The sequence below is a fragment of the Phoca vitulina genome, unplaced genomic scaffold (genome assembly GCF_004348235.1).
Source record: "Phoca vitulina isolate PV1807 unplaced genomic scaffold, GSC_HSeal_1.0 scaffold50, whole genome shotgun sequence".
NCBI classification, from domain to species: Eukaryota; Metazoa; Chordata; class Mammalia; order Carnivora; family Phocidae; genus Phoca; species Phoca vitulina.
Window position 1 is genome coordinate 5,474,892 of NW_022589753.1, and position 24,924 is coordinate 5,499,815.

General features: G+C 62.4%; 1 protein-coding gene across 1 annotated transcript; it reads right to left on the reverse strand.

Moving 5' to 3' along the window:
- Positions 1-8,395: 8,395 nt before the first annotated feature.
- On the reverse strand, positions 8,396-24,411 carry RBM38 (RNA binding motif protein 38). The gene is made up of 4 exons (XM_032387615.1): positions 24,175-24,411; positions 23,248-23,371; positions 22,721-22,775; positions 8,396-10,049 (listed from the first exon to the last, which is right to left on the reverse strand). Exons 1-4 carry the CDS (start codon positions 24,409-24,411, stop codon positions 9,746-9,748), a joined length of 720 nt encoding a protein of 239 aa, XP_032243506.1. The 3' UTR covers positions 8,396-9,745.
- Between the last annotated feature and the right edge of the window lie 513 nt (positions 24,412-24,924).

Genomic DNA, 24,924 nt, shown 5'->3' on the forward strand with positions numbered 1-24,924 from the left:
GAGAAAGAAAGAAAGAAAGAAAAGAAAAAAGAAAGAGAAAGAAAGAAGAAAGAAAGAAAGAAAGAAGAAAGAAAGAAAAGAAAAATGAGAGAGAACGGGGATGGGGGTGAAGGGGAAGCAGCTTAGACAAGGAGACCCAGGAAGGTATCTGGGGGCAGGGGAGCAGGGGTGACATCTGAGCTGAGCCCCGGTGACTTTGGAGCTAGGGCTAAGGGACAAGAAGGAGCCAGAGCAGACATCTGGTGGGAGCGTGGCTCTTGAGAGAGGCACCTGAGAGCTGGCAGGGCTGGCTCACACCAGCCAGGGAGGCTGAGACAAGGAACTGGGATTTCATTCCAGGGCAGTAGGGAGCCACAGAGGGTTCTATGCCAGGGAACAGCACATTCTGTGAGTTACCTTCTTAGAAAATGGAGTGTGTTGCCATAGACAAGAGACAGGAGGGGGTAAGAACAGCCGCTGCATCCCCCCAACTAGCTTGGACTCAGCAGGGGCACCCAGATCAATATGGGCAAGCTGACAGCTGTGGAAAGAACCCCGCCCCATTAGGATTTGGAGTATGCACACACAAACTTCGTTTTCTGGTTTTTAGGACTCAGCTGTAAGTAATACAGAACTCCGTGAAGAACAAAGTAAGACTCTCCCGGAGTCCTGCATTAACATCAGCTCCTTCCTCCCATGTTTACACATGTATGCAGATTATCGTAATATGTTTATTTTAGAATTCCCCCCCAACTGTGTTCATTTTATAATTTAGAAAAAGAAAATACCTTTGTTTTTAATTTCTCTAAAAATGCCCCCATCACGGGAGCAGGGAAGCCAGCAGGCGGCACCCGGAAGCAAAAAGAAACAACAACTCAGTTGTCTCTGACGCACCGGGCTCAGGGGTCCGGTGGGCCGGGCTTGGGGAGGTTCACCCCATCACCGACGGCCAGCCCGCTGCGCACCCCGATGCATACTCCAGGCTGGGGGTAGAGCAGGAGGGGAGTGGGACTGATAAGCAGCGCCGGGCACTTATCGGCCCCAGCAGGAGGCCCGGGAGGTATCTGGAGGGCCAGGTGCCCACTCCACGCCGTGCCCTGTGCAGACACCCAGCCCCAGGGTGCTCTGGGCATCTGCCCCTGTCATTCCGGCTGTGTTTGGATGGTCCCCAACCCAGGGGCTCCCAGTTTGGTGTTTACATCTCTGGGCCACAAACACAAGTGTGACTCAGCAACCAGGGCAGGGAGCGTGCAGGGCCACATACCCAAGCTGGCTGTGGGGTGAGGACGTGGAAGACCCGGGCTCGGGCCTCGGGGCAGGGCGGCTTGTGGCCTCCCGAGGTGGGATTCTTGGGTCCGAATCCTGGCTCTGCCATGCACCAGCTCTCCGGCCCTGGGCAAGTGGCTGCGTCCACCCCGCCTTCCCAGCCTTGGTTTTCCCATCTGTGAATGGGGCACAGTCAACCTCCCCCAGGCGGCTGGGAGGGTTCAGGGAAAGAAGAGACGCAAAGCCACAGGAAGTGTTCAATAAATGTCAGTTCTCATCAGTCCTGGGGCTCCGAGCGATGAAAACACGCTGGGGGGCGCTGTCTCGTTGGACCAGAAACAGGGGTCCTTCGTCCACAGGCAGGATGCTGAGAAGCAGGGGCAGGTTTCATAGGAATTAGGGTGGTTTTCTCCTCCAGACTCCACGCTTGCCCAGCTTCCCTGTGGGCGCGGGGGCTGGGGGCTCCGTGAGTGCCACCCACACGCTGTGCCTACCCCACGCCAGGCCTGCATGCGTGGCCTCCTTCCATCCCTGCCGTGGCCCGGGGACGGTGGCCACGGTGATTACCCCACGTGCAGGTGATGCAACCATGACCCAGCCATCACCCAAGGACAGGCAGTGACAGAGCTGGAGGTGTCCGAGCATCCGGCCCTTTGCGCCACACCATGACAGCCCGCTGGGAGGAGGGGTGCAGGGCAGAGGGGTACAGCGGGAGCCCTGGCCAAGATGTTCCATCGCAAGCTCCTAGAGGCCGCATGGCAGAGGCCAGCAACACAGCCTTGGGGCCAGGCACACCCACCTGAGCCTGGAGCAGCCATTTCCAACCACGCCGCCTTGCCCCCCTGAGCCTCAGTCTTCCCTTCTGTAAAAAAGGACGAGTAACCCACTCCGTGTGGGAGGGGTCTGGCAATGAGGAAACGAGCCAGCACACAGGAGAATATCAGATCCTCGAGCGTGACATGCCCTGGGAGGACTATTCACCAAACTTGAACACATCAATGAGGAAGAAGTTCGGCTGTCATCCCTGAACGGCCCCCAGGGAGCCAGGTGACCTCAGGCAAGTTCCGTGAGCACTCTGAGCCTCGGTTTTCCCATGTGTGAAATGGGCACAGAATGATGGTAGACCCAGCTCCGCTGGCTGGCATAAAGGTGAAGAGAGAGAACACAGGCTGAGTCAGTGACAGTCTTCACAAATCCCCACATGACCATTATTCTCCTGGAGGCACAGCATTATTGCTGGAAGAGCCCGAGACAGAAACTGCAAGTTGTCTACTGCATAAGGGACATTCTGCCTTCTTCCTTCATAACAGAAGGCTTCCTGTATCCAGGTAGCTATACGCCCAGCTAAACACCTAGCTTCCCTCGCCGTTAGGCATGGCCAGGTGACTAAGTTCTGAACAGTGAGATGGGAGTGGAGCATGTTGTGCAACTTCTGGGAAGTCTCCTAGTGAAGTCTCAGCTTGAGGTACACCTTTCACCTTCCTCTTCTTCCTTTTGCTGCTTGGAACTTGGACATGATGGCTGGAGCTACTGCAGCCACTCTGTACCATGAGATAGTCTTGAGAAAGGAAGCCATGCACTGAAATAGTGTAATGGGACGTTAGAAGGAGCATGAGTTCCTGATGACTGTGGAACTGTCATTGAAACTCTGGACTGCCTGCTTCAGATTTTTTTTTAACACGGGGAAAACAATTAACTTGTAACTACCTAAGAATCACTGTTATTTTCTGTTTTTCCAAGTATGTCACTCAATCTAATTCTAAGTAATGCAGGTCCGTTGAGACTGTATATGTCCAGAGTCTTGGTTGCAAGGGACAGAAGAACAAAATTAAATAGACTTATGGAAAGGGGGGAATTTATTAGCTCTTAGAAAAGCCCAGGATCTAGCTTCAGGCATAGCTGGATCAAGGGGCCCCCAAAGGTGTCACCAAGACCCTATCTCTTCTCCACTCCTCAGCTCTACTTGCCCTTGTGCTGGATTCCTTGTCAGGCAGGGTCTCCATAAGCTCAAATCGTCCCTCCCCATCCTCCCCTCCCAGCAGCTCCAGGCTTATCTGCTCCCAGCCTGGCTTCCCATCAGAAAGAGCTTCCGGGGGCGCCTGGGTGGCCCAGTCGTTAAGCATCTGCCTTCGGCTCAGGTCATGATCCCAGGGTCCTGGGATCGAGCCCCGCATCCGGCTCCCTGCTCCGCGGGAAGCCTGCTTCTCCCTCTCCCACTCCCCCTGCTTGTGTTCCCTCTCTCCCTGTGTCTCTCTCTGTCAAATAAATAAATAAGATCTTTTAAAAAAAAAAAAAAAGAAAAGAAAGAGCTTCCTTCCCCAAGAGTTCTAGTAGAAGTCCAGGACTGACTCTCATTGACCTAAACTGGGGCACATGCCTATCCCTAGGAGCCAATCACTGGGGCCAGGGGAGTAGAATATGCTGATGGTCTGAGCTGTGGAGCTGAGCTGGGGTTTGCTCAAGGGTGAGATAGGCCAGCTCCTCAAAGGAAAAACCAGGGAATGTTCACTGAGGAAGGGGGTGGGTACTGGGCAGGCAGGACCTGCAGGTGCCACCTAGGGATCATCTCATCTGTGCAAGAAACTGAGGATCAGAGAGGCCAGGGGCTAGGTGAGCCCCACCCCCACCGCAGGTGTAGAGGGCAAAGTAGCATGGAGGTGACATCGTGTGGCCCCATACCCAGCCCGTCCCTTCGTGATTATACCCCCAGAGTGGGAGCAACAACCCAGTGGTCTCAGAGAAGCCCTTTTCTTCTTTTTGGCCCTCAATTTGCTCATCTGGAAAGTGGGATAATGAGGCTGCAACCAGTGAAGGATGTGCCCCCCCACCCCGTAGCTGGAACCCCACACGACCCATGTGGCAGCCACATTCCCTAGAGTCCCGCCCGGGGCATCATCCCCTGGCCCCATGCCCCTGCCAGCTCAGAGACCTGCACACGAACTGGCTGGGGCAACCTCTCCGCACCTGTCTCTACCTGTGGAAAGGGGAAGAACAGGACCTGCCCGAAGGGCCCGTGGGGAGCGGGGAGCCAAGGGATTTTCAGCATTGCCCAGGCCTGGGCATGGGGTGCACTGCTCCCCACTGCGGAGCTTGTGATCACGCTTGGCTGGCTGGGCAGGTGCCCTGGGAGCCGCAGTTTGCTGGGGACACGACCCCAGGAAGCTCAGCACAGAGTGGGGACGAGGTGGGAGGGGACAGGAGGGGTGTGTCACGGAGCCAATCATCGCTGGGTGCCACCGGAGCTCCATCCCACCGGGGAACACACACCCCAGGGCTGAGGGAGGGGGTGCTCGCCCAACTCCCACCCAGCTCTGCTTGGGGCCACTCCCAGGGGCTCATCCCCGAAGCCAGAGCACAAGAGCGGGGTGGCAGCATTTAGCAGCCTCCGGGTGCGCCAGGAGGACCCCGGGGCCGTGATGTCCCGTGTCTGCAGCCACAGCCCTGGGCGCTTCCCGCCATTCCCTTGCTGCCCCCAGGGCCAACCTTCCCTCCCTTCTTCTCTCCGCCAGGCTGGCCGGGGCCTGCCCCCAGGGGGGACTCCGCCATCCTCTTCCCACCCGCACCCTCTGAGCCACGGGGCCTGGCTCACGGCCCTCGGCCCTTTTCCCCGGTGGGTCAAACCCGTGAGCCCCTCAAAGCCCTGGATGTTGCTGACACTCTTAACGTGGACCCCAGACCATGGTGGCGGCCCTGGGCTTGTCAGTTCGCGCGTGTGAGTGAATGTGTGTGCGTGTCCGGGAGTGAATGGATTTGTGTGCATCTGGGTGTGTCCATATGCGTGGTTGTGTGTCTGTCTCTGCATGTATACCCACATGTGTTGTATATGTAACATGTATGATGTGACTCTAGGCGCATGTATGTGAACTGTGTGAGTCTGGATGTGTGTATACGTGTGAGTCTGTGTACACGTACGTGTGTGTGTTCCTGTATATATGGGTGTGTGTCCATGTGTAGCATATAGATTGTGTGTGTGTGTGTGTGTGTGTCTGGCCCTCTGGGTGTGTGGGACCAGGGACGATGGGACAGATGCAGACGAGGAAGGAGCTGGAGACCCCAGGCCCCTCCTTGAGCCCACGCCCCCTAGGCTGGCTGCTAGGGACATAGGCTAAGAGGGGACAGGGAGTCCTACCCTCGGAGGACAGTCACAGCCCCTTTCTCAAAGAGGCAGAGGGAGGTGGAGGCTCTCCCTGCTGGCCTGGGTGGGGCAATGGGGACACTTAGAATATTCACCTTGAGGGTGACTGAGACCATCGGTGAAAAGCACTCAGCGCTGTGCCTGACCCGGGGCAGCCCCGCGGAGGTCAGCGGCTGGGCCCACGGTCATTATTTACGATCACTGCGGCTGAGACCGGTGGCCGTGGTCCTGGCCGCCCCGGCCCCGCTGTAGCTCGTCCTGCCTTCCGCTTGGAGCTGGTGACTTTGGAAACTCTCTCCTCGGTTTGCCACCATCCAGAGCCCTCAGGCCTGGGACCCAGGAGGGTGTTTTCAAGTCCCTGAGGCCTGTCCCAGAGGCTGCCATAAGTCGATAGCGACAGGAAATGGGCTGGCAGCGAGTGGCCCTCCAGATAACCCTGGCAGCACCCGCAAGCCCCTGCCCGGCCCCCAAGCCCTTATCAGCTGCAGCCAATGTCTCCCCCCCAAGCTGGGAGCCCCACACTGACCTCCTTGACCCCTTGCCAGTGTTTGCAAACTAAGACCCAGCAGGCAGGGGGAGGGACAGGCTCGGGTCCCTGGTAAGAAAAGCCAACATGCCTGGTAGGATCTCACCTGACTTGACCCTGGGAACCCCGACTCTTCCCTGGGCAGAAGCCTGGGGTCCTGGGCCCCAGAAAAAGGGGGTTTGTAAATCTCAAAGTCAAAGTCACTGGAAAAAGCCCAAGGAAGTCCCTTGGGGACCCCCAGGGAAGGTGCAGAGAAGACAAGCCCCCTCCCCACATCAGGGTGACCCCATCTCACTTCAAAGCCCAGGGCTGACCACATGGAGTAGTCGGTGGGTTCCAGTGTCAGATCTAGCTCTGCCCAGGTGCTCCGCTCACCACGTTTCCTTCTGCCCTATTCCATGTGGACACTGCAGTTACTGGTCTCTGTCCCTCTGTCCCTCCATTCCCCTGGCCCAGCCTTTCCTGGCTCAGGTCTGTCCTGCATACTCCTCCCTGAATGGATGGTCCTAAAACTCCTGCCAGAAATCTCTGATGCCCACTCATCATCGCCTGCATCAGGTTCAGAATGCTTGCAGGTTTCAGGTTCCCTGAACTCAAACTTTTGGGCTGAGAGCTGAAGGAGGGACTCAGCTGGTAGAAGCTAGCAGACTCCACAGCACGTGCAAAGGGCCTGTGGCGGGCTGTGACTGGTGTGTCCAGCCAACAGGGAGGAGGCTAGTCTGGGCCTCATAGTCCACAGTGATAGCATTGGCTTTTCCTTCTAGGACCACAGGGAGCCACAGAGGGCTCTGAGCTGGGAGACGTGGTCTCATTTACACTGAACAGGACCCCTCTGGCTGCACGTGGAGCATGGACTGTAGGAAGACAAGGACAGAAGCAGTGAAGGAGCCATGGTGAAGGTCCAGAAAAGAGGGGGTAGTGCCTGGGTTGGGGGGCAGGTTCCAGACTGGCTTAGCTGGCAGAAACTTCTGGACCTGGCAACAAGTTAGATGTGAAGGTGAGGGGGGAGAGGAGTTGAGACCAACTGGAATCTCTGGCTCAGCCAGAGAAGGAGGTGATGCCTGGGGGAGGTGACGGAAGGAGATGGGGACAGATTGCATGTTATGGGGCCCAGCTCTGCTCTGCGGGGTCAGGAGACGATAAGCCTGGTGCCTGGAGCGCACCTGGCCCTAAGTAGGGCAAACCCACGACCTCCAAGCCTTTGCTCACCAGGGGCGCCCATTCCATTCCCCCCAGATCCTCAGGAGCCCCTCCATTCTGTGCGGCCAAGCTGGGGTGTCCACCACTCCCCCTCGCCCCCACCAGGTTCAGGGGCCTCCCTGCTGACAGCATCGATCAGACCACACTATGCTAAGCTTGCTGGGTCGTCTGTGCACCACTATCCCTCCCCAGACTGCAGGCCACGGCAGGACCGTCCCTGGGTCCCGCAGCTTCCTCAGCTCCAGTTCCCTCACTTCCCTAAACTCATCTCCTGCCACTTTCTCCTCACTACCCCTTCTCCAGCCACACTGGCCTCCTTGCTCCATGCACCTACCCCAGGGCCTTTGCACTCGCTGCCGTCTGCCTAGAACTGTCATTCTCCATCACCCTGTGATACCTGCTTCATAGTGCCAGTCAGTATCCGAAATGATCCCATATGCATGTTGTTAGGTATCCCCAACTAGATTATAAACCCCAATGGGTAGCATCATGTCTGTTTTATGACTCTCCCCAGTGCTTTGCTTCTATACCAGGCACGTGTCTTGGAATGAAGGAATGACTGAATTAATCTCTCCAGCCTTAACACCTCCTCTGTGAGTCCCCCGTGATTTCTCCAGCATGGAGTTGTGGCTCCAGCGGAGTTGTGTGAAATGCCAGGACTACCCCTGGGCTGGGCCCTCTCAGCCCCAGACCGAGACTTCCCTTCCTGTGGCCTTGCACCCTGCCTACCAGCACCCGGACTGTAGCTGGCTCAGACACCGGCCTTGTCCCCTCAGCAGCCGTCACTCAGGTTCTTCTAGAGGCACCCTCCCTTCTCTTGGGGAATTGCCCCCCATTCCATGGGATTCTGGGGAGCCACCAATCACATCACCATGCCCACCCCTGCCCCCCGTTCTCAGGACGCTGCTCGGAGCATGTCACCCACGCTGAGCCTGTCAGCCCTCCCCTGGACTTGAAGCGGGCTGCAGGGGAGCAGGCACCCGGGGGGGTGGGGAGTGCCCGTTCCTTCCCTACTTCAGTGGGAAGGTGGGTGGTGATGCGGGGACTGCGTCTGTCCCATCACTCTGGATGCCCACAGGCCGGTGCAGGGTAGGGGCTCAAGGAACAGTCGATGAAAACCCCTGGCTCCCAAGCTGTGACACCAGGTGTGACCGTGACCTGAGCGACCGGCCCATGATGATTGGGGTGGGGGTGGGGGCGGTGTCGAAGGCCCCCACTTCGAGAGAAAAATCACAGGCCAACTTTTTCTTTAAAGAAAACAAGTTTTATTTTTATAATCAGAACGTTCTAATAAAAATATTATTATAATATTAGCTACCTTTATTTTCTGGGCCTTGGCTCTGTACCAGGCGTGCCGCGAAGTGCTTGCCCACGTCGGTCAGCCCCCTGAGGCCTCCCACTTCCCTGAGGTAGGTCCGAAGGAATACCCCCAGTGCCCCCCAACTCTGCGGCCCGCCCTCCCCAAATCCCTCTGCCCGTCTCCTCTGCCAGGCCGCCCCTCAGCTCACTCCCCTCCTCCTCGGAGCCGGGGGCCACCGCACAGCCCAGGCGCCCAGCCCTGTTGGAACATCTCGCCTCCACCCTGGACTGAGCGAGCCCCCAAGGGAGGTGGGACGTGTCTCAGCTCGATCCCACCGCCCAGGCTGGTATACGGCGGGTAACCCCGCGAGGGGGGGCGGGTGGGTGCGGCTGTGTGGTTCTGCACTCGGAGGCCCCCCGCCACTGGCCGGGACACTGCGCTGCGGCCCCTCGGCCAGCGTATCACCTTGGGCCCCACTCCCTGCCGCCCCCTGCGGACAAGGCCGGGGGACAAGCTCTGAGACAACTTGCTGTCGCCTAGCGAGACGGGCCTGGAGACGCCCGCCCTCCAAGGGGCGCTTTATCACACGGAAATACTGTCACTGTGTCCTCGGGCGGAGCCGTCGACCAAAGCGAGTCTCTCAAAGTCAAAAATAGGTTCTGGATTCTTGGTGGTGGGAGTTCCGGCTGAAAAAATAGACTGACATTCTGAAATCATCTTAGTAGCAAAACAATGACAGTAAGAAAAGAGCTGCAGCTTTGACAGAAAGGGACGTTGCCAGGGGCCCTGCTGCGCCCGGGAGCCCGGGGGGTGGGGGTGGGGGCGCGGTGGGCTGTGGTCTAGAAGACGCGAATTCCGGAGGCAGGTGCCCCCGCCCCTGCACGCCCGGCGGCGGCGCCCGGCCCCGCGGGTGCACCTGCGGACACAGCCCGCCCCTGCCGCGCTCTCGGGCGGCGCTGGACTAAGGCATCTCGGGCAGGACGAAGTGTCTGCAGAGCCCGACGGGCAGCCAGTCTGTGCAGGGCGGCGAGGGCCCCGGCCGGGCGCCTGGGGTGCGGGGAGGGGCGGCAGGTGCGGGAGGAAGGGTGGCGGTGTGCGCGAGGTCTGGGTTGCTTCTTCAAAGAGCGTTCGGTCAGTCTTTTTCCCCAAAGTCCTCCCTCGAGGCGTGGTGGGGCCTGGATTTAGAGAGAAGTGGTCTCCAGTCCGTCCGGGGTGAGGCGGGGGTTCCTGCGGGCTCTCCCGAGGCACACGTGCGGGTGTGCCCCCCGAAGCGCGGCCAGCCGCTCGCCCGGCGTGGGGGTGCCGGGGCCGCGGGCCCAGGGCCCAGGAGGGGGCGCCCTCACTGCATCCGGTCGGGCTGCAGCTGCGGAGCCTGGTACTGCACGAAGGCGGCGCCCGCGGGGGCTGTGGCCGACAGCGCCTGAGGCACGGCGGCCGGGTAGCCGTAGCCCACGAAGCTGGCGGCCGTGGCGGGCGAGGCGGCGTAAGGGTACTGGTCAAAGGTGGCTGGCGGGTACTGCGCGTAGGCCGGGCTGGCTGGCGTGTACTCGATGTAGGGCGAGGACAGCGACGGGACCGGGGCAGCCGGGATCACCACACTGGGCTGGACGATGGCTTGCGGATAGATGTAGTGGGGGGTCAGCCTGTGGGGCCAGACACAGAGGGTCAGGGCGAGGCGGCAGAGCTGGGGGAGGCTGTGGGTATGGCCACGACCCACCTTCCTTGAACACACCAGATGTGCGCCTACCCCAGGGCCTTTGCATGGGCTCTTCCCACTGCCTGCAACGCACTGTCCCCCCGCTACCCACAGAGCTCCCCCTTCTCAGCGAGCCCTTCCCAGGCACCCCCAGCCCAACCCTACACTCCACACTCCTGCCACCCCCCATAGGGCCAGCTATGATTGGGGGGCGGGGCAGGTTTAAAAATGATTTACAATTTTCAGACGGTGACAGCAGAGCATCAAATCCGACGGGCCTTCTGAGCACAGGTCCCCGTGGGACTGCCCAGGTCACACCCCATCCCTCCACTTGCCCGTCCATCTTCCCCACATCTGCCACCTGCCCAGGACATCCTGCACGATCTACGGCTCTCCCCCGCCTTTCTCCCCCGCTCTGTCACTGACGGCCCAGAGCCCGGCCCAGAGCAGCTCAGCGAACGCGTGCTGAGGACCACGTGAGCGATGCACTAAGAACATCGATGAAGACAAAGAGGACAAGCAGAGGCCCTGGGAGCAAGGCCACCAGCCACCCCCAGTGCCCACGGCGCTGGGTCCGAAACGCCCTCACGCGGTGACTGGTCGGGCCTGCCCTCAGGCTGCCCTGCACGTCATCACCTTGTTTTACAACAGAAAACGGAGCTCAGGGCCAGTGGCTCCCAAGGCCCCGCGGCGACACGGTGAGGGGACCCTCTGAACCCACGCGTCTGTCCCACGCTGCAGGCTAATGTGCACACCAGCCTGCCAGGCAGGGACAGGGTCCCCCATGTCACAGATGGGGAGACGGAGGCTCAAGAAGGCAGGATCGGTGTGGGCCTGCTCTGCCAACCAGCCGCTGGGCGGCCCTGGGCAAGTGGCCAGGCCTCTCTGGGCCTGCAGCCTGTCTGCTGTGTCAGGAGCACGGCCGCCTCACTGGGGCAGACGGCGTGGCCCGTGGCCTCTCCTCACACCAGCACGAGGAACCCAGGACAGGGCCACACCTGGGGGCAACGAGGAACCCCAACTTCTCCGGGCCCGTCAGTTGAGCCCAGGGCCCCTGCCCCAAAGAGGAGCTGTTTTGAAAGAAAATCCCCCCCGCCGCCCCCCTACACTCAGCAGGGGCAGAAACAGCGCCGTCTCGGGGGCACGTGGGCAGGACGCACACCTCCTCCCCAGCCGGGCCCCCTCAGCATGCACCAGGAGCCCCCCCCCCCCCCGGCACAAGGACAGACGTGCTGAGCGGACCCTGGCAGCAGCATCTACAGGACCGCTGACAAACCAGAGGAGCCCGAGCGTCACCTGCAGGGGACGGGGCAGTAGCCAATGTCCCTCCAGAGCGCGCCACACGCAGCGGCCGCGACACCAGGGGCCCAGGCTCAGGCCCCCGCCTCTGCCCTCCCTGCCGTCAGGAAGCGAGATGCAAGCAGCAGAACGGAGGGGCCGATGACGCACAACTGTGACGTTCGTGCTCAGGGTGACACGGCCGACGCGACCACCAAACGTGCACCTGCAGCCACGCTAAGGACGGCTGAGGCTGCCTCGTGCGAAGGGCCCGAGAGGCGGCAGGGCGAGCCGGGTGCAGCGGAGTGCGCAGGAGGGGGCCGAGGCCACCGAGGTGCTGTGGCCCTTGCAGGGCCGGTGGCTCCACGTGCGTGACCAGGAGGGGCAGCGCTCACAAGGGCCTCGAAGCAGAAGCTCCCCAAGCACAGAGCGACCAATGCAGTCCGTCCATGCCGCGACGAGCAACGGCGTCTGACACACGTGCACGAACCCTGAGCAGCCAGACACACACGGCAGGGTCCCACCCACAGGCAAGGCGCACACGGGCAACCCCAGGCGGGACGTGGCTAAACCGCCAGGGGCTTCGCAAGGGGGCCGGGATGGGGAGCGAGGGCCGACGGGGCTCCGGAGCTAGACGGCGCTAGTGTCCGCACACGTCTGTGAGGGCCCTTCATGCCTCAAGACGGTGGCTGTTCGGGGGCCTGTTCCTACCAGCACCGCGCGGATACGAGAGGGACGAATCCTGCAGGAGGGGGAGCCACCGGCGAGGGCAGCGAGCTGGCTGGGCCTGGTGGGGGCAGGGCTGGGACAGGGACTGGCGGGGGGGGGGGGGGGGGGCACACCGGGGATCTGGGAGGGAGTGGGAGTCCGGGACACACCTGCCCCTGCCTGAGGGGTCACCGGCTCCGACCACGGCTCCCTCACGGCTGCCATTTGTCCTCCTAGGCAGCAGCATCCCAGTAGTCACCGCAGCAACACACCCCTGCTGGCGACAGGCTGTGCCCCCCCACGCCCCACCTACAGTGCTCGCCAGGAGGCCTGGGCAGCTTCCACAGGATCCCCGCGCTCGGGCTCGGAGCCACAGCGCCCATCGTCTCTGCCCCAGGAGCCTCTGCCGGCCACCTCCTTCCTCCCCCACGTAAACAAGAGCGTTGACCAGAGCCAGGCCTGGGTTCGAATCCTGCTCGGCATCCAGCAGCTTTCTCCCATGTCTGCTCGGGACCAGGATACGGCGGTGAGCAGACTGCACAGCCCTGGCCCCCAGAGCTTGGATTCCAGGATGGGGACAGACACACAAACAATCCAACCCATGAACTGGAGGAGGGACTGCGGGGAGTGGTCAGGGAAGGCCTCCTGGAGGAGGGAGCAACTGCACTGAGCCCGGAAAACAAAACAGAGCCCGGAAAACAAAACAGAGCCGGCCGTGGGGAACAGCATTCCAGGCAAGGGGAACAGCAACGAAAAGGCAAGTATGTGTGCTGGAACAGCAGGACAAGGGCGCCAGGCTGTCCACCCTGAGACCAGATCCCCAGACCCCTCGCCCTCCATGCCCGTCCCGCCCCAGCTGCACACACCAGGCTCAGAGAGGCCTGGACGACCCGCATCCTCACACAGCCAGGGAACGGCAAAGCGAAGTCGGCCTCCTTGTCCATAGGCTGCCTGGGACCTGTGCCCACAAGGACGGGCTGCTGGCTGGAGCCTGCGACCCTGGGCTCACCTCGGGGGCTAGCCTGGGTCTCAAGGCCATCCCTTCCTGGGCCCTTACCCACCACTGCGTCCCCTGGAGCCCTCATCCCAGGGGGCGGCCTCCTGACCCCACCTGAGGTTGGCCCCATTTCCTCACCTGCCCTGCATCTCAGCTGAGCTGCGCAGAGAGCTCTGCCCCAAGACCTAGCCCTGGAACGTGCCGGGCACACAGTGCTGCTGGGACCGCCCACCGAAAACAGTCTCCCCCTGAGAAAGACGAGGGGCTCCAGCAATGGGGACGCCGCTCAGGAAAGGAGCAAATTGGAGACACGAGGAAGCGTGTGTTGGTGCGGCCCCCACCGGGCTGTCCCTGGCCCCATGAGCGTCCCCACCCAGCTCCGGGAGCCTCAGGAACATTCCTGAGTTGGAGGCTGTGGAAGCGTGAAGCCCAGAACTTCTCCAAACATGGGCAGGGATGCCCTGCCTGAGACACCCCCCCCAAGCATTTGCTAAAAATGTGGATCCCCTGCAGACTGAGAAGTCAGATAGGGTCTGGGAATCTGCATTTGACAGGCCCCCAGGGATCCTGACACACCCACACGCCGGACGCGCTGCCTAGACCCGGGCCTCATGCCGTCCACACAGCAGGACCCAGGGCTTTAAAAATGACAGGTCCGGCCAGCTGAGGCAGTGGTGACATTTACCAGGTTCTACACTCTCTATTGCCAGGACCAGAACTCTGTCCCAGCCACCACGGGGACACTCCAACCTGGTGTATTTCTCAGGCTGGGGAGGAAGGGAGCCCCCGTTTCCTGACATGCCAGGAATACCGCATATCTGCATCTATTCACCTGCTTCCCTGGAGTGCTCAGCACTCTGCAACAAGCCTGAGATAACTTACAAAGCATTTCAAAGCCACAAGAGGGGCTGTGTTACCCCATTTCCCAGAGAGGGACACTGAGGCTCAGAGAGGCCTGGATGACCCGCATCCTCACACAGCCAGGGAATGGCAAAGCGAAGTCGGCCTCCTCGTCCATACGCTGCCTGGGACCTGTGCCCACAAGGACGGGCTGCTGGCTGGAGCCTGCGACCCTGGGCTCACCTCGGGGGCCAGCCCGGGTCTCCAGGAGGCCACCCGGATGGCAGAGCAGCCCCCATCCACGACCCAGCAGCCCCCGGTGATTCTGTTCCTGCTGAGGAGCTCAGCGTATCCAGAGACTGGACCCTCAACAGGTGTGTGCACCCCAGCCTCGCATCCAAAGGAAAAGAAGGAACGGCAGGTCGTGCCGCACAGTGAGGCTGGGAGAGAGAACAGTGCTGGGTGAATCGAGGGGAAGGAGCCGCAAAGCCCCCCCCCGCCCCCACAGGGGACGGGCCCCAGGTAGCCTCCCTCCCCTACGTCAGCCCCTCAGCTCTGCCTCTGGATTTACAGAGGCTGGCCTCAGGGCCCGCTGTGAGACCCAGGACCCTCCACCAGAATAGCGGATCTCAGCCCAGGCAACTCTGCCCCTCGAGGGACACCAGGCCACGCATGGAACATTTCTGCTGCCACCCTGGTGGGTGGAGTCCAGGGATGCCGCTAACAGCCCACCAGGCAGAGGACAGCCCAACGCAGAGAATCCTCTAGCGTGATCACGGCTCCCCCCACGTGGAGAGAGCCTGCCAGAGTGAACTACAAAGCCAAGGGCAGATACAAGGCTCTTCAGCGCTTTCGTGACCAGATGCCCTCGCCCAGGGCTGGGAAGGAGGCCAGGCAGGGATGGCGGGGCAGAGCAGAGCGGTGAGCCCACGCGCGTGCGAGCAGCACACACACACACACACAGGGAACCCGCTGGGCTCTCGGGTGACACAGAACGCCCAGCCAAACCACCTGAGGGCAGCCCCGCGCCCTCCCCGGGCCTGCACATGGCAGCAGGGGGAGGTCCTGGCCGCCTGGCACTGGGGACAGGGTGGGTGTGCCCAGCACGCTCCTCACTGCCCCACCTACTCCCCAGAAAGGTCAGGGCACCACCAACCTCCACAGGCCTGATCTTCAGGCCTCTGAAAAGGGCACAGGCCTCACAACGCTCTGTGCTGACAAAGGCTGGCCTGCCGGCCCTGCGCACTCTCCCTCCCCCGCAGCCCATGTCCGCCCCACCCACCTGGCACTCCTCATTCCCACCCCGATCCCTGAATTCTGTGTGTTCTCCACGCTACCCGCCCCCCATCTCTCCAGGTCAAGCCTCTATCCACCATAACACATCGCAGCAGGACTGCAGTCCCCAACTCTGCTCCAATCTGGTGGCCAGAGGCTCATCTTAAAAACATCCAAGAGACCAGGTCACTCCCAGGACCAGACCCCTCCCGTGGCCTCCACACTACGCAGAACCAAACTGCTCCCCCTATGGCTTCCCACACAACCAGGCCTCAACTTCCCCCAACTCATCTCCAGTCCCTGTCTCCACTCCTACCAGACTCAATAGGCTCCTTTACACCACAGGACCTTTGTACTTGCTATTCCCTCTGCTTGCAGGCTTCTTCCCACAGCTCAAACCTCACCTCCTCAGAGGCCTTCCCTGACCAACACCAGCACACCCCACCCACCACCAGCTTTATTTCCTTCTCATGACCTGAAACCTCCCGGTCATTTACTTTCTATTCTGCTGTTTCCTCCATGAAAACAAAAGCCAAGCCCTACAAGAGAAAGCACTTGGCGCTGAGTGCTGGGTCCCAAGCACCTAGCACATCATCTGTCAAGGGCTGAGGGCCCCAGGCAGGCCCCAGGATTGCTGGCACCCAGGTGGCAAAGCAGCCTCCCCCAGGGTTGCCAACGGTTTCCTGGGCCAGAAGTTGAAGCCCCTTCGAAGGCACTAGGAGCAGCCCAGCCTGGAACAGCTCTGCTCAGCAAGTCACAGCTGGGGGGACCCTGGGGAGGCAGAACGTCCCGGCTCAATTCAAGGCTGGGTTCGGTGCTTGCTAGGCGCCTCGCAGCCTCAGCACTGCCTCTGTGGGGGTGGGACCACCCCGTGGGCCCGCCGTGAGCATTTAATGCTCTGTGCGCCCTGGAGAGCTTGGCAGCACCAGAGACCCCCCTGGGCTTGAGGGAGGGCAAGGAATAGCCCCAGGCCAGCCAAGGTGCACGGAAGGTCCCCTCTGTCTCCCAGCCGCCCAGGCCCAGCCCCAGGGGGGAGAACCGTACCAGCCAGCAGGACAGTCAGGCTCAGGGTCAGAACCTAAAGGTCGGGTGACCCCAATGCCCATCAGGGTTGCTCCTGCCAGGCACCACCATGACCTGTGGGACTGGGGTCTCACAGCTCAATACAGTCCACTGGGGAGCCGAGACGTCGGCCAGGACCCGAGGCAACAACAGAGCGCCAACATCACCCCCGCTGACTCGGCCCGACGGAAGCCCAGGGGTCCGGAGGCGAGAACCCTGAGTTTGGATCCCGGCCTCTGGCCTGTTGCCCCCTCTGTAAGCTAAGGGTGCCACTGAGCCCGATGGAACGCCCCCTGGGTCCCCAGAGGCCCCTTAAGAAGGCAGAGGTCTCGGGGCTCCGAGCAGCAGGGTCTGCGAGCTCCCGGGCAGACGGGGTGCCAACAACAGCCGAGGGCAGCCAGCGCCCCGGGGCCAGACGACCACTCTCTCCACACACTCAGAGCAAAACTCAGCGAGAAGAAATCGCTGCAGCCCTAAACGATTCCATTTCCGAATGCAAAGCCACCCCCAAAAATAAAAAAGGCAAATGAGCCCGTTTCACTTTTTCTGCCCCCTGGAGGTTTTTGCCCGCCGGGCCGGACCCGCACGCAGCCGCTGGGGGCGCCAGCTCCGGGCGCAGGGAGGGGCATCGAGCAGGGCGGCGCCCACAGCGGCAGGAAAGAGGCCCCGTGCCCAGGAATCCCCGCGGGGGGGGGGATGTGAAGGCTCCCGGGGGCCCACCAGCCAGCAGGCCAGTGTGGGGGCAGCGGGCACAAGGCAGGTAAGACGTGCCGCCGTGGGACAGCGCCAGGCCCCGGCACGGCATCTCCACCCCAACGTGTCCAAACCTGAATGCCTACTGTTCCCCCAAACCTTCCCCCACACCTGCCCCCCTTCCCCAACGCCGATCCAACCCTCCATTTGCTCAGCCCAAAGCTCTGGAATCTTCCTGGGCTCCTCTTTCACACATTCTTTAAAATGCATCCAGAATCCCACAGCTGCTCACCCTGGCGGCGGAGACAGCAGCGACCATGGCCTTGCACGTGGACTGCCGCGGGGGCCCCAGGGCCTCGCTCCTGGCCTCGGCAGTGCAGGCCTGCCCGGCAGCCCGAGGGACGCTCTCAAGACACAAGGGACCCAGCCCTCATCCGCTCAGGGCCCACCTCCGTCCCGCATCACTCCGAATAAAATCTAAATGCGCCCCTGGGCCCCCAACTCCCCTCCCGCTGCTCGTGCTGGCGCCCCAGCCCAGCCGCTCTCCCCCTCTCAGCGCCTCCTGCCACCTGCGCTCCCTGCACGCACCCCTCTGCCCCAGGCTCCTCTGCGTCCCTAACCGGGCACAGCTCCCCCCTCGTCCCCACGGCACCCTCGGCCTGCTGCAAAGCAAGCAAAAGCATCTGCTGACCAAACTGGTTGAGTGAATGCCCGGCCTCCTCCTCCCACCCACGTGGGAGGGGTCGGGAGCATGAAGGCAGATGTCCCCCCACAACCCTGCGGAGCCCCCATCCTGTCCACACAGAAGGCGGGGAAGCTGAGGCTCCAAGAGGAAAAGTCACGGCCACGAGGCATCGCGCACAGGAATCGTGTAAAGGGCCTCCAGCCTCCTCAGCCGTCCCTGCAGCAGGAAGCCCGGGAACCCCTCCCCTGCCCCCCCACCCCCACCCCAAGGCACCCACACGTTGCTTCGGACACCAGACAGCCTGTCTGTGCTCCGGCCGCCATGCCTTGGCCCGAGGCTTCTGGACGGGGCTCTCCAGGCCTCAGCAGAAGGCCCTTCCTGCCAGGGCAGTGGGCCGGAGCGAGGAGCTCATCCTCCAGAGGAACCCCAGAGCCGCCCGGGGGCTGGTTTCTGTTACAGCCGCCGCGGACAAACAACAGGTGTGCACGGGCGGCCCACGGGGGAGGGCCACGCGCCGGCCCACGCCTCGCTCCAGTGGGTGCCAAACAGGAAGCCACGGTGTGGGGAGCAGGGCCACCCCAGGCACCCTGAAAGTAAAAACAAGCCAGGTGACGCCACAGCGGGCAGCAGCTTCCTCCCCGCCCCCATGGCCTCCGGCTCTGACCTCACTTCCTGCCGCGCCCCCCAAGATGCTGACCCTCCCCTCCAACCGCCCCCCGCAGGGCTCTGCCATTCACCTCCGCGCCCCGGGCCTTTATTTACTTTGGATTATGAAATAATGGTAGAACCCCAAGAAGTTGCAGGGAAATCCCGTGTGCCCTCCTCCAGTGCCCCCCCCGGGTGGTGACGTCTACACCACCCAGTGCGTTACCAAAACCAGGAGCCTGATGCCGGCTCGCGGCTCTTAGCCAGGCTGGAGGCCCTGGTCAGATGTTGGCGTGTCCTTCTAGGGCACTCTATCACAGCACAGATGGCCCGCCCACCATGACAAGCAACACGCAGAACCGTTCCCCACGAGGAAGTCCTCCTGGCCGGCCGCCCCGTCACTCCGCCCAACACCACCTCGGGACCTTCACGTGCACAGAGTTTTTAATGGTCTGGCTTCCCCGCTGGAAAGCGAGCACCCTGAGGTGGGGAACCGACTGTGTCTTTTTTCTGTAAAGTATCCTGGGCCCAGGGCCTGGCATCCAGCACATCAAAGCCTTGACAAATGAACGAAGACCTCTGAGCCCCGTGTGCTCCACACTTCTGGGGACATGGACATCTTCCTGTCCCCCTCCCACCCTGGTGACCCAGGGACTGGGCTCAGACCCCTCAGCGTGCACACGCCTGTGGCCTAGTGATGGCGAGGGCAGGGGGGGCCTCACGGGGGGGATGGAGCCCCTGAAAGTACAGGGCACAAACCGCCTGAAGAGGATTCTGTGGCATCAGGCCGTCAGTCCTGGGGTGTCTGGTTCTGATTTGTCTAAGAGCCGGTCAGAGGGAGGTGTAGGGGCTTCGTGGAAGGAAGGAAGGCGTTGGAGCCACCCAGCCCCACGCAGCGTGAGCTCAGGCAAGTTTCTCCTCACCCATCTCACCCAGCACCTCCATAAGCAGCTGGGCCCACAGGCCTTGTCAGAGCGCTGCCGCGAGATGAGTCCCTGACAGATCCCAAGTCTTCCTGTGTGGCAGTAGTGTCCTGGGCCCCACCACACGGACGGGGAGATGAGCCGGGGCAGACCCTGGGATCCTTGCTCCAGCACATGGCAACCCTGCTGTCTGGGACCTGGGGCCTGCCCCCCCGCCCCCCGGCACAGAGCAGGGCTTGTGCTGGACTGGCATGCAGGCCACAGCAAGGCCCCCTTAAGAACGGGAGAACGGGGACGGGGGCTGTGCCCAGAGAAGCAGCTGGCCCTTCAAAAATAACCCAAGGAGAGGCTCCAAGTACAGGCAGGCCCAGGACAAACCTCCGATCCTGGCAGGCCCTGGGCCCAGGCCCGGACACACACCCTTTAACACGAGGAGGTCCCTTCCAGGGCAGACCCAAAGCTCTGCCCCGACATGTGCCCTCCCCAAACGGCTGTGAACTCTCCTGCCTGCAGGCTGTGGACTATCCCTCCCGGGCAGCCAAAAGACGCTCAGCTGGATGGCCTATGGCCTAGTCGCTTCCTCCTGTGATTAAATCACTTGTCACCTGTCAAGGAAGGACCCTCCAAACCTCAGGCCTTGGCCCCAAGTACAGTTACAGGACACACAGCACCAGTTAGGTCCTGAAAGACCCCATTCCACTTTCAAAAACGGAGGGCAGGGGAATCCGAGCCAAAAGCCTAACACGTAAAAAGTTCTCAAGAGAATCTTCCGCGCTCATAAGTTTACGGCCCAGCAGGCGAGGCTTCTGCCGTGGCCTTGCCCAGAAGCCGGGCTGTGGAATCTCTGCAACCGTCCAAGGCATAGGATCGGAGCCAGGAAGCCTGCGGGATGTTCGGCCTGGCAGGAGAGGGGTTAACTGGTTTCAAAAGCCCGAGCTGCCCGGCTCCCACCGTGCCCTGGCCAGGGGCAGGCCAGGCCTCGCTGCCAGCCCGCAGCTCACAGCGCCGACTGCTGAGTCAGACCAGCCGCGCTCCTGCCCGATTGTTCTCGTTCGCAAAGACAAAAGACAAAAGGGACGCTGACGGTCCAACTCTCCCAACTGAGGAGCACTGGGCGGCGGCGGGGGGGGGACAGCTGACCCCGGGCAGCCCCGCCCCCCCTCTCTGGGGGCAGCACCTCCAGGGGCCCCTCCCACCACCCCGGAGCCCAGCAAGGCCTGGTGGGAGGCGGCGTGACCCTGAGAGGCTTCGGTCCACTGGCCGCTGGAAACGAGCTGGACGGTCCCTCTGACCCCTTGTCCCTGTTTGGGTCTCCGCCCCTTGGCAACCAACAAATAGACCTGGCGGCCTCTTCATCGTCACGGGTATTAGATGCCAGCCAGAGATTCAGTTACAAAACACTGTCACCTGAAGTCAGGAACGCACAGCAGTAAAGTCTGTGTTGACCCCCCACTACCCTCGTGTGGGTGGCACTCAAGGGGCCCTGAGGGGAAAGGCTGGGGCACCCTGACCACCTGCCCACCCCAGAGAGTGGCGGTGGAGTGTGGGTTCGGAGCCAGCCACCCTGGTTTCAGATTGCATCAGTCAGGTCACCCTGGCAGACTGTGAACCTCTGTTTGCCTCAGTTTCCTCATCTAGGAAGTGAGGATAACATCGGTTCTGACCTCAGAGCTGTTGTGAGGACAGGAGGGAACGGGTGGGGGGGCACACACAGGGGCGCGGAGGCCCGAGCCCTAGGTGGCTGGCACTGTGGGAAGCGCTTAGCATTTCCATCGGGAAACAACAGACGAGACACCTGGATGCTCAGGAAGAAGAGGTTACCTGCCAAATGGGCCCAGCTGGACCGTGCCAGAGCCGGGATTCGAACCCAGGTCTGCAGGCTCCAGAGCCTGAGTCCTGACAGTTACTGGAGCCTTAGAGGCAGCTACACTGGATCAGAAAAGAGCTCGAACTTGGGAGGGGAAGGCACTGCTGCATTTGAAGGACAGAGCTGCAGGTGCCCCAGGCTCGTGCCCTGAGCTTTGTGCAGCTGGCCCCCCTCCGGCCCCGGTCCCAGCCGCCTGGGATGGACGGGGAACAGAGGGGAGGGGGACGGGGAACTGTTGGGAACAGAGCCAAGGCTATGGAAAATGAGAAACGCCCTCCCTGTGTGACCTGAACCCCAAAAAGGAAGGACCTAGGGTGATGGCAGGTGTCCCCAGATACCTTCCAAGACGGCTCCAGACACTGACGAAGCAGATCCCAGGGCGAGAAGGAAACCCAGAACCACCTGCTCCCAGCCGCCCCCGGGCTCCCTCCCCGGAGAACAGACCAAGAGCTGAGCTCCCACACACGCCGATCCACGCCAAGGCCACCATACAGACACAGATGCTGCCTGTCTGGGCAAGCACCCCCAAATCACCCCCAAATCGGAGGCGTGAAGCAACTCCTCGGCCATCTGTTTGACCCTCGCAGTCCACCCGAGCCTCGCTCCCACCCCTACTAGGGAGCCGGGCTGCTCCGGAGCTGGGCCTCTTTCTAGGGCAGAGGCGCACACACGCTCGCACAACTTGAAGCACAAAACCCAAGCCCGGGATCTGGTCTCTGACAGCTTACGGAGTGCTAACGTCCCACAAGGGGCCGCCTGTCTGGTAAGGGCCCTCGCCACCCCCGTCAACCTGCTCCCGGCACTGGGGCACACAGCCGACATCGACCATGGGGCTGGGAAGTCACACCGCATGGCGGGATCCTTTGTGCCCCTAAAGTGTGTGTCCTTCCACAAGCAGCTGCCAAGAATTATTAGAAGTTAAAAAAAAAAAAAAAGGCGAGGGGAGGGTGGAATGGGCCGCACCAAAGCACGTCACACAAAAGGCCCACAGGCCGGGCCCACTCGGGCTGGACAGCTAGCCCCGGTCCGGTCTCACCTGCCGCAGCTCTCCTACACACCAGACCCTGGGTGGCAGGGACGTGCTGCCACCGTCTGTCAGGCACCAGGGTGGGTCACCAGGCCCCGAGAAGAGCCCAGCCGCCAGTCCCACAGCTTGTGGGCCGCACTTCCAGAGCGCTCACGTGCCCCCAGCAGGCCCATCCGGAGCTCTCCACCCACAGGACTCAGAGATGCTGTGACCATCCCCGTTTCCCAGGGGAGGAAACTGAGGCACAGATGGCCGTGTAGACCACCAGAGCTCACACACCTAGTAAGGGGGAAGCCAGGATTTGAGACCAGGCTGGCAGGCTCCCGTGCCCATGCGCCACGGCCTCTGTCGGGGGCGCAGAAGTGTTCTCTGCCTTCTCTCAGTTCTCCCGGCTTATTCCGCCCTCCCCACCCTCGGGACGCCATCACGTTTCTGGAAGACCAGAGAAAGTGATGGTCCTCCGACAAGGAAAGGTGGATGTGAACAGCATAACCAATGCTGTGGGGCCCTGGGGTGAAAGACTCCTTTGGACCAAGGGGCGCCCATGGCCTGCTCCGGCTGGTTTGCCGCCCCCCCACCCAGCCCCGAACCCTGCCCCCAGCAGCCACATCCACTCACCCATAAGTCCGCTGGATCAAGGTGGGGTGCAGCTGCTGCACGCCGATGGCAAAGCCTAAAATGCGACAGCAGTTAGGGGCTCGGCCTCACCCCAAGAAGCACCCCCCCCCCCCCCCCCCCCACCAAAAGACACAGATAACGGGCTTCCTCTGCACTCCCAGGCCGCCGTCCCTCCAAGCCGAACGCGCCTTGCCGAAGCAAAGCCAAGGGAGCGGGGTTGCAGCAGCCCCTGGGTGCCCGCCCTCCCGATCTCCAGCCCGGGAGCTGACTGCCCCTTGCCGCCAAGACAGCTGACGACTGGGTGATGCGCCCTCCTCACCCTGCCCCACGGGTCCATGTGCCTAGACCAAGGGGTCCAGCTCCCAAGCTAGGGAAGGACGGCCCCGTGACGGCTCTGCAGGCACATGATAGCTGACGGCCACTCCTGGGGCAGGGCCGGGGAGGGGGGGCCGTTTCCACCCCACGGACACCAACACTGAATATAGCAATCAAGACGAGCCGGGGAAGGAAAACACGGGCTCTCTCACCCGTCTGGAGGCTCCTCGGCTTGGCGCCCAGATATGCCAGGTTCACGTTGGCCTTGCGGCCGTCGATGTTGGGATTAGGGTCTTTGCAAGCTCTCTCAGCTGCCGCCCGGTCAGCCATAGTAACCTGGAGGAGCACAGACGCATCAGGGGCTTCCCTTACTGGGTGGGAGAAGCAGAGAGCTCTGCTCTGGCAAGGGGCCCTCACGTCCCCCTCCACCGGGGCCAGTGACCCAGAGCCTCCGGCCCAGTCCCCACGGACCTCCCACCCCGGGGCCCTCCCACAGAGGTGGCCCTGGATTTCAGCTCCTCCTTCCAAGTTCCTGTGCTGGGAAACCTAGCCTTCAAGGACAGAAAAGATCCCCAGGGGAGACAAGGCACCCTCCCCCGCCCCAAGGAAGGCAGGGGCCCCAGCCGGTCCTGCCTGCCAGCCAGTGGGGGGTGCGAATGTCCTCATGGGAGGGGCTGGGGGCCGCTAGTTAGGAAGGAAGTAGGAGACAATTCTTCAAGCCGTTTTTCACTTAAACTGATGTTTATTTGGGGCGGTTAAGGGAGCTCTTGTAAAATACTGGAGGGGAGGGGGTGCTAAAGGCCCCCAAAGCGCCCTGAGGTGAAGCCTCCGCTCCTGCTTGCTTGTTGCTCCAGGAAGTCCTGGCCGCAGCCGACTGTCCCCAAAACCTCTCTGCAAACTCAGAAGTGCTAATTGAACTCAGCGGTTCTCCCTTTTAAACCGGGAGCGGGGTGGGGTGGGGGCAGGGAGCCGGGGCCGGGTAGCGGCGGCCCGACCGGCTGGAGCGTGAACCCCCGCCCCCGAGCTCAGGAGGGGGCGGCAGGTGCCGGGGCGGCTGGGCGTGCGCCCGCCGGTTGACTCAGCGCCCCCGGCGCGATAGGTGCGGGGCGGGGTGTGCGCCCGGCCGCGGGGCCACTTACGAAGCCGTAGCCGCGGGACTTGCCCGTCTGGCGGTCGGTGATGACCACGGCCTCCTCGATGTCCCCGAAGCCCTCGAAGTACTTCCTGAGCGAGGCGTCGGTGGTGTGGTAGGGCAGGCCGCCCACGAAGATCTTGGTGAACGTGGTGTCCTTCTGCGAGCCGTGCATGGCGCCGGGGGCGGCCGGGGGCCGCGGGAAGCCCGCGCTCGGGGCGCACGGCGCGGGCTGCAGCAGCATGGGGGGGGGGCGCCCCGCCGCCTACAGACCCGGGCCGCGCGGCGCAGCGCTCATGGGCGGCGGCGGGGAGCGAGCAGGGCAGCAGCGGCGCCGGTCCAGCCGCCGGGCCCGTCCACTCGCGGGCTGCTCGCGCTCTGCGCGCCTCGCTGCGCTGCGCTCGGGCCGGCGCTGCGGGCACTCTGCGCCCCGGCGCCCGCCCCCGGGCTTTGTAAGCGGCCCCGCCCCCAGCCCGCCGCGGCCCCGCCCTCAGCCGCGGCCACGCCCCGCCACGGGCGCGCAGGGGCCGCCGGGAAGCGTAGTCCTGGCCCCGCCCCGCCGCACCCCGTGGGCTGGGGAAGCCCTGGGGCGGGGCGGGGCGGGACTCTCACCCTGGAGACGACAGGGACGGGCGCGCGGCAGGCGGGTACCGCGGTCCCGGGGGCCCTCTGCATGCCCGCCGGATTCCAGCCCCCCGCCCTCGTGGAGCGCACGGTCTAGTGAATTAGAGGGAAGCCGAGGGTGAGCATCATGTTT

What these genes read in the sequence shown, in the direction of transcription:
- RBM38 (XM_032387615.1), bottom strand. Translation starts at nt 24,411, where the DNA reads ATGCTGCTGCAGCCCGCGCCGTGCGCCCCGAGCGCGGGCTTCCCGCGG. An exon ending in AGTCCCGCGGCTACGGCTTC is followed by an intron (nt 23,372 to 24,174) that starts GTAAGTGGCCCC and finishes GTGCTCCTCCAG; the next exon opens with GTTACTATGGCTGACCGGGC. An exon ending in TTGATCCAGCGGACTTATGG is followed by an intron (nt 10,050 to 22,720) that starts GTGAGTGGATGT and finishes CTGGCCCCACAG; the next exon opens with GCTGACCCCCCACTACATCT.